A 9635-nucleotide genomic window follows, 5' to 3' on the forward strand; every position below is an offset into this window, starting at 1 on the left:
ATCCATCCATCCATCCATCCATCCATCCATCCATCCATCCATCCATCCATCCATCCATCCATCCATCCATCCATCCATCCATCCATCCATCCATCCACAGGCCAAACAACCATCCTCATACATATTCAACTTAAGGCAATAGTAACCGCAGTGTTGTGGTCAAGACCACCTAACCCGAGACCAAGACCAAGACCAGAGCGTATCGAGACTGAGACAAGACCAAGACTTTTAGGGTCCGAGACCAAGTCGAGACCAAGACTGAGGGAAGTCGAGACCTAGTCAAGACCAAGACCAGCGCCCCGCGCTACAGGACACGATAAAATGGTAAAATAGGATCAAAATTGCTTCTCAATTTGATCTCAAAGATCCATATTCCCATAAAAACACCTAGATATTAAATACTTAATAAATTTTTACCAATATTAAAAGCAGAACAAGCGTTGTTCTGCTTTGCTTCCATCTTTGTGCCACAATCTTCGGTGGTCTCACGCCATCCCTAAAAAGATAACGCCCTGGTTGTTTGCCCATATTGCTCATGTCAGAAACCATCACTATTTGCACCATTAAACATAGCAATTGAGGCAATGCCCTGACGGTAAATAACGCTCAACTATGAACACTGACCAAGGACCGGTCTCGAGACCAAGACCGATCTCAAGTACTACAACACTGGGTAACCGATTAGCCTAACAGTGTTTGGAACTGGACAGAGTACCTGGAGAAATCTGACACATGCACAGGGAGAACATCAAACTCTATGCAGAAAGAATGACTTGAGGCTGGGACTTGAACCCAGGACCTTCTTGCTGCAGGGCTACCAGCTCATCCAAATGTCAGTCCGCTTAGGAAAAATGCACGAGAGAAAATGGGGGCCAATATGGGTTGGTTTAAGTTTTAAGCTTTAAGAAAAAAAAAACGTATTCATAATTGTCTGAATGAATACTAGCTAAAAGATTTTGCAAAAATCTTAAGTAAGCCTTGAAAAGCCATGAAGCTAACACTGACTGTGTATCAAAGTTAGAAAATGCCTCTGGGAGTTCAGCTGCAGTTTTAAGACCAGAATCAGGATTACAAAGCAAATCTAATAAATACATTTATTCAGAACTGCAAAGTATGCTAAAGGATTTTAAGCAAAATTTTATAGCTAGTTTAAAAAAAGGACTAAAATGCCAAGACTAACTTGAAACATCAGGAATTCATTTTCCCATAAGTGAAATACCAATGGAACTAATACTTTTTCTAGAATATTTGAGAATTATTGACTTAAAGCAGATGTCTATATCTTACTAAAAATGTACTTGTTGTCTAGATTAGCGGTTCTCAACGTGGGCGGTGCCGCCCCCCGGGGGGCGTTCAGAGGACGCCAGGGGGCGCTGGCGGACATCTTTACAAAAGGGGGGCGCTGGGATGCCTTTGGGGGGCGTTTGGTCGAAGGTAAACTTTACACTTTAAATGAACAACAATGCCAATTTAGACTTTGAGCAACTTGGTAAAACTGTATTGTGTAACATTAAACCATGCTTGGCTGCAACTGTATCAATGGCAGCTCTTCTTCTATTCAGTGTTTGTTGACTTCTGTTAACTTCTTGGCGCAGCTCCGTTCTCCTGCTACTGGTAGCTAAAATCACGACACCCTCACTGTGTATCCCTCTGAAAAATGAACCCATTGAAATAAAGAAATCCCTCCATGGGTGATACCACGATAGAGAGCGTTCATTTTATAGCGTTAACACGGTGCTGTAAGTGATCCGGTATGAAACGGGGGTGATAGAACAACACCGCACTTTTAAATTTCAATAATCAGAATGCAGAAATTGTTTCCGTTGTTTTAAAAGGTTTATGTCAGTCTGTCTTTTCCCCATCGATATGCTTCCTGACCTCCCTGGACCTTAAGGGCTTAAAAGAAAAAGAAAAAAAAGACGCGCACATTACGCAAAACTGAAACAGGAGAAGCGGGACATAAAACGGAGCGACGAACTAGATGTGAATTATGGCATAAAAACAGAGAATCCGACGCTGAACAGTGAAAAATCAACACATGATGTGAAACACATGAYGATTAGGAGAACAAAATGCAAGAATAAACTAAGAAACTAAATGCAGAGGAATAAACTGGTATGGCAAGACCTTTAGAACAATACTTTATACAGAGGACTGTATGGCAAGAATAAACAGACACTATTTCCAGAGAAAAGGTAAAATAATATTGTTGAAATGTCATGGGTTTGTTGAGACCACATCTAATACTGAGAATAAATATCTTACATACCATAACAGTAAAGAACTGATCACTTATTTATGTTTTTAATTAGATTTGATATATTTATTTCTTCAATATTATTTTTCATGTCAGTGTTATTGTCATGAGGCTGATGACTCCATGACACTTTAAATTTGACTCATTAGGATTTGATTAAGAACCAGATTTGTTCTTTCTAATTTCTGTCCAGTAAAACTATTAATCTATAAATCAATAGTCAGGTCTATATAAAGATATAATCCATGTTTCTGTCTCATATTTGTATGGCATTAAAAGGACCTGGAACTTTTGTTTTTCCACTGAAAGCTCAGGTTTGCACAATAAATGCCATGAGGGTGAAGTTTTATGGAAGATACTCTGATGTCCCATTCTCCTGAAGGCAGCACAGAGCTGCACCACCAGAAACTGACAAACACTGAAGAGAAGAAGAGCTATGATTAATGTAGTTACAGTTCTATCCATGTTTTAATGTTGCAGAGCTCAGTCGTTTTGCAAATAGATCAAAGTTTAAACTGGCATGTTGTACATCTTTTATCTGGTCATTTTGTGGAATATTTAACAACTAGAAAATGGCACAAAATAAGAATATTGTTTCCACTCTGCTGCTGTTAGGCCTACAAATTTTAACTTGAATGTTCATTAAATTTTTCGTAGACACCTGTGAAAATAATTTCTATTCCCATGACTTTTTTGTTCTCTGGGAAATTATTTTTGATGATAAATACAGAAACAAGAATAAAAATCAAAACATCTACAATAGTGATAGTAATATTAATGATAAAATAATAGTCAGTGCAAAGTAGCCTACAAATTCTTTGGTGGGGGCGGTGAGGGACCTGGATAAAGGCTAGGGGGGCATCTAGACCAGAAACACTGGTCTAGATGAAATAATCTTTTTTTGATATCATCCCAATATGTTGTCACTGAAGTAAGTTATCATAAACTAGATAGTTCCTGACACTTTTTCAAGCTACTATTAGAATATTGTTGAAAAGTTTATTAATTTCAGGAACTTTATCATTAAATTAAACACATTGTATAAATTAATTATCCAGACAATGGAGTTTCAAAACATTTTTTTCTGTTAATTATGATTATTTTCGACTGGCATTTAAGTTTAGAATATTACATCAGACCAATTAAGAAAATACTTTCATATAAAAATTTGAGCGTAATGAAAAATATATTTAATATCTGTTTAGTTTAAAGGTCATGTTTTCTCTTCAGGACACATATTGAGAATTATTGACCATGTATTCAATATTTAATTGAATGTTGAACTCAGTTAAATATACTTTGGTATTCTTTTCTTGAACGAATGCTGACATTTTCAAATATGTTAGTATTCTAATTTTCACTGCTATATCTTATTGTCAAACAGGAAAATCTAATTTTAGTCTCACAATCAGGGCCGAGCCAAGCCAATGATAGCTAAGCAGCTGCTTAGGGCCCCTATGCCGCCAGGGGGCCCCCAAAACCATCAAGCTAGAATGATTGTCCCTTACTGGGGTCGGGACGGTTGCTGGTGCCTATCTCCAGCTGATAAAAAATATATATATTTAAAATAACATTGAATAATACAAACTACTACACATGGGAAAATGATTCTATTATTTTTATAGTTGCTGCCACACAAATAATTGGTAATATCTTCCTGCTGTTTTCTGCTTCTAGAGAAATATAAGACATCAAACTTGTTTATTGCAAATTTAGTGATTATTAGTTTAATTTCAAATTACTAAGATAATATGGCCTGCTTAAAAATACTCCGCACTTCAAAATCCAATATTTTTGGGAAGTTTACAACTCCTGTAAGGTTAAAATCATAACAGTCATAACAACAGCGGTATGATACAAGCTAATTACAAACAATGATAATGATTGTAGATATGTTTCACACATGGAGCAGATTAGGAATGATGGAGTATCTGGTGATGACATGTTGGTTTGAGAGGCCCCACATGAGAATCTGCTTACGGTCCCTAAAAGGCTTGGACCAGCCCTGCTCACAATCCACAGATCTGTTACTCTAAATTCCCTTAAATGAAGGAATGAATTTGTAGATTTGTAATCAATCATCTTAAACATTATGAAATCATAGGAACAGTATATGAAGCATATCAAGCCATACTCTGAATCACTAAAGATAGATACACTGTGTGCCATGTAAGACATAACAGTCATATTTGTTCTTCCAACTTTAATGAGACACAAAGAGGATGAGCAAATTAGATTTGAACTGGGAACACAGATAACCCTTTGAGAGTGACACATAAACTCTCTCTGTCATAAAGTTATGAGGAAGTGTCAAGGTCTGCTCTATACAGTCATTCTAAATCCCCTAGTATCAGGAATACAATATCAGCACATAGCCTACTTTAGAACTTCAATTCTTTATCAGAAGTGTGGACAAGCTCTATGTTAATGTAAAATAGCCACAAGAGGGTGCTAGTAAGTCACCTATATTTTAAGTTGGTAATTTTTTATAATTTTTTTTGGTGTTTGTTTTCCAAAATTAAATATAACGACTAAAAATGTACACATTTAGTAATTTTTATTTTGTGTATCGGATGATTAGGTGTAAGATTTAGGAAGCAGATTCAAAAAGAATTCATTCTGAACATAATGACACATAAAAGTTGGAGGTGGAGTGGAGGAAGCAGGATTTATTCCCCTGATTCTCATTAGAAAAGCAGTTTTGTTCCTCTCAGCTGTTGCCATTACTACTGACTGCAGTCTCCAGGGACGGCGGAGCGTCAGATGGTTTGACAAGTTTCCCCTGGCAGACAACAAGATCATCAGTTTAAGAGGCCAGACTTTGGCATGAAAGCATCTTAGATCCCACTCTACTTTCTGAGCATGCACTAGCGTTTAAATATAATGTCATTTCTTAAATTATGACAACACAATTTCAATATTTTAAATGTGTTTGCTCGTTCTGGAGCAGTTGTAATCTGGCTTTTCCCACTGAAGCAGCATTTAAATATGCAGGCCACCTTCAGTATCAGAAAGTCAAAGGGTATAACTTTAACTTTAAAATAAAGGATCTTAACATCTTTTACTTGGCTGAGGTGAAGTGAGTCGGCTGTGTGTAGAAGCCTTGTATGACCCTGTGTCCTGTTGTGCTCCCGTATTAGTATTTATTTTAAGGATTTTATTGTATAAAATCCTTTTTTTTAGCTTTACATCATATTACAAAGTTATTCCCTCACCAAAAACATACCTGGAGTGTTGCTTTGACTCTTTCATCCATGTTTGAGAAATTCTTTAATCTCCATGGCAGCCATTCAGCTGTGTAATCCCCTGGGTGGAGCTAGCCCTGCCTTCAAGACCTAGCTCCTCCTCAAAGCAGCCCTATCCCACAGCTCCCCCACTCGACTCCTTCAGACTAGCAAGCAGCAATTAGTAAACACCTAGTGAATCTGCACATCTTATTATTTAATTTCCCTTTTGGATTAATAAAGTATTTTTGAATTGAATTGAATCTACTGATCTCATTATAGGAGCAACGCTGGTAAAAATGTTGTTAAAGGGTTGATAGAGGAGCCATGTTTTGATGACTTCCTGAAGGAGGAGTTTCAGAAAAGGAAGAAAAAGAGACAAAAAAAAGACAGAGGCCCAATCTCAAGGTGCTAAATTACAAAGTGAAATGTCTTTTAAGTTATGTTTGAAATATAGCATTTGTGTAATAACTGAAGGTTAAATATTTACTTGATTGTGCTATAAAATAGCATTATGTGTCTGGAAAATGTAAAGATTTGTGGGACTTATAGGATGATGGCATGGAAATTTACGGGGAATACTAATACGGGAGCACACCAGGACACAGGGTCATACAAGGACACACAGGATACCGCAGCCAGGTAAAAGATGTTAAGATCTTTTATTTTAGTAGCGTAATCTCATGCTGTAAACCTTAGTGAAATCTAACATTTATTTTAGCAAAGCTTTGATTATTGGCATTCAAGCTAGTAATACTTGTAAAAACTTCCGTGTTGCCATGTTTCCAGTTGTCATCCTGTTAAAAAACTCAGTAACAACACATTTCTGACAGAGATCAATAGATTTCAGTTTTCCAGGGATCTTGTGAGATCTTAAACTCTCACCAGAAAATGAAACGGTCCGACAGCATTACAGATCCTTCACCAAACCCAAAACTAAGGCTTTAAAGATTTTCATGAGATTTTTTATTTCTTCCTCCTTTGTTCCACAAACAGTAGACCTGGAGTGTTTGTTGCAAAAATTGTCAGTGATAAAGTCTGACCAAAGCACACACCACACTTTGACATGAAGACCAACTATAAAGTGAGAGTAAAGTGTGATTTATTTTATTTTTTTGCTTCTTTTTGTGTCTCTAGTCAGAAACTAAAAACAGGAAAAACCTCATCATTTGTACCTGAAACAGAACTGATGACAGGGTTTGTAAAAACTTTGACCCCTCTCCTTCCCTATTATACTATAATTCCTGCATTTACACTTTTAATTTATTATTAAAGAATTAGTTGAAATCTCTACTATACTGAATCAATATTGTAATTCTTTTAAAAAGGAAAATGTATCACAGCTATTACATAGTCTGCTAAATAAAGAACAACATTTCTTAAAATGGTTGACATTTAGTAAACAGGTAATAATGTAGTTTTCACTTTCCAGCCATATTTTTAAAGAACCAATGTAATGTAACAAACAGGATCTAATATTCAGCATTGAATATATAGCCTGTATCTTTTCACATTTAGGAGATCATTTGCTAAAGGTTCTAGATGCACCTGAACAGAGGGAGGATGGACAGGCAACAAAAGGGAGGGGAGAGATGCAGAGAGCAAAAAAAAAGTTGATTGGATAAAATCCACCCAGTAGAGTTAAGGGAGTGCAGGGCAGAGGCAGAGCTGCACACTGGATATAAACAGGAAAGGTTAATAAGACAGGTGAGACACTCGGGAATCCGAGAAGCAGGCTGCTGTGACTGCAGGAGAATTTGATCCCCGGATCCATTAGAAACTCAAGCATCCTTCTGAGTATTGTGACTGGAATATATAAGATAACTGTCAGCAGGAACCACAGAGTTTTAACTACTGCTGCTGCTGCTGCTGCTGCTCTGGAGTTGGACTGAAGCGAACGAGTCAACAGTGGTGAGTCCCACAGCTGCACAGAAAGTTGGTCAGATGCAGGATGACGTTTATTCTCAGTAGCTTCAGCTGAACTTTATGGAACTTCATTTCTAAAACTTTACCTAGACTTCTTTGTCAACATACAAATGAATTGAATTAATGCTGTTACATGGTAGTTAACAGCAGAGTAACCAGGCAGAGTAGCCAGGTTAGGCTGACTGCTGATTATATAAAAGCTGTAGTCACCAGTCAGCTGTTAAAACTGTAAAGTTACTTAGAAATGTTTGTTTTTCAGTAAGTTGACTGCTGCTACATACATTTGACTCAAATTATTGTTGTTGCCTAATGCATACATCTTATGCATTAGGCATCCAATAACTGGGAACCGCCATCATGGTCCAAGCCTGTGTTAATGTATTATATGTGCTTCATGTGGAGGACGGATGAGCTTACTAAAAAAAAACATCATGTTGTCAGAACTGAGCAACTTCATTTTTACCATTTTAAAGGTGCATGGTACAGTGATACACTGTTTTTTAAGTCCACATTTTACACTAAAAACATGTGTTTTAGTGTAAAATTTAGTATTTAGTTAAACCTATAACCTCTAAAAATCATTAATAGAATTTTATTGAATTGAATTTCATTTAATTAAGTTTATTTATATAGCAGTAATTCACAACAAATGTCATTTTGAACCATTTTAAAAAGAGTCATTTCATTTCAATCATACAGACATTCCAACTAATCCTATCAAACAGTGCATTCAGTTTGGTACATCATTCAAATTAGTTTAAAAGGTTTCCTATCTGAGACTTAAAGTGTGGGAAGTTAATGAGGAAGCCCACAAAGCAAGCATAAATGCAAAAGATTTGATTACAGTTTTAAAACAGGTAAAATACATATTTAAAATATATTTTTCAAAAGTACCTTCAGATGTAAACAGGTTTATGTGGATACTTTATGGGATCCTGATGTCAACCTAAATACAGCTGAGAGGTTAAAACACTGACACAAAAATAGATCCAGAGGAAACACATAAAGCATGAAGTAGAGAAAAATGAAAAAGAAAAAAAATATCATGTTTTGTGTGGTCATGTTCATAATTTATTATTTTCTTTTGAATGTTACAGGACCAACATGTCACTCACCTCCATTCTTTCAGCAGAGGCCATTGAAAATGCAGTCAAGGACTGTGAAGGTATCTCGTCTTGAAAATACATCATCCTATTAAATTCAGACAATTAATAATCTTTCAGTCAGCAATTCAGCTCAATTTTCCCAACAAGATCAAAAGTCTTGTAAAATTAAGTCAATAAAATAATAAATACTTCAAAATGTGATGCCTCAGTGCTATGCATATCTTAAACACACATTCCATCATATAAGAGTTTAATCCTCTCCACACTTTGTTTTATATCAGAGTCTGAAAAGATTCATTCCGTTTGCGGCACCGGACACGTCTGTGGGCTTTTAAAAATGAAAAACAAGAACACAGCCACATGCTGGTTTAATCCTCACAACCGCGACCAACCAGGTGACTGTCAGGGTCATGACAAACTCTGTGTTTGCTTTACATGTGTGTACGTGTGTGCGTGTGTGTGCGTGTGTGTCTTTGAGCAGCTCCAGAATCGTTCTGCCATAAGAAGTTCTTCCAGCTGTGTGGTTTGTCCTCAAAGACACCCAAGGAGGTACGAGACGTGTTCCAGATGCTTGACGAGGACAACAGCGGCTTCATCGAGGAATCTGAGCTCAAGTGGGTAAAAACTCACCTGGGAGACAGAGAGCTTGTTATTCCTCAGATACTGGCAATCCCACTTAGTATTTACTGCAGTTTTCAGCCTTTAGGCAATGTTTAACTATAGTATTTGTTTGGTAAATATGAATAAATTGGCTACTTTGCAGTGCAACATCTAACTCGGATTTGGGAATGAAATCTGATGAGACCAGATTAACTCCCAGCAATAAATTAAATTAAATCCAAAATACTTTCTTCGTAAATTCAATGTTTTTGTAACTTATGTTATGCCAGTTTTTAAAGAGTTGCTGATGTTGATGGCTGAGGGCAGAAAGCATCTCCTATAGCAGTCTGTATTACTGCAGTTCAGAAGAAGCCTCTGACTGAAGTCACTCTGACGTTCTAAAACAATCTCATGAAGAGGAAACTCTGGATTGTCAGTAATGTTCTTAAAGGAGGAGAATACTTTATTTTGATGCATTTTATTGTCTCAGTTACCATCCGGGGTGAAAGTAAGGGGGTACGG

The 9635-nt window shown here is 36.7% G+C and overlaps 1 protein-coding gene across 1 annotated transcript in view; it reads left to right on the forward strand.

The window, feature by feature from the left end:
- Positions 1-7131: 7131 nt before the first annotated feature.
- The window catches only part of pvalb9 (parvalbumin 9), a 6227-nt gene continuing 3723 nt past the window's right edge, over positions 7132-9635 (forward strand). The window contains exons 1-3 of the mRNA XM_008438156.2: positions 7132-7392; positions 8505-8572; positions 8995-9127. Of these exons, the coding sequence (XP_008436378.1) occupies positions 8512-8572; positions 8995-9127 (194 nt within the window). The 5' untranslated portion in view covers positions 7132-7392; positions 8505-8511. The remainder of the gene's footprint in view (positions 7393-8504; positions 8573-8994; positions 9128-9635) is intronic.

This window comes from Poecilia reticulata, linkage group LG19 (genome assembly GCF_000633615.1).
Source record: "Poecilia reticulata strain Guanapo linkage group LG19, Guppy_female_1.0+MT, whole genome shotgun sequence".
NCBI lineage: Eukaryota > Metazoa > Chordata > Actinopteri > Cyprinodontiformes > Poeciliidae > Poecilia > Poecilia reticulata.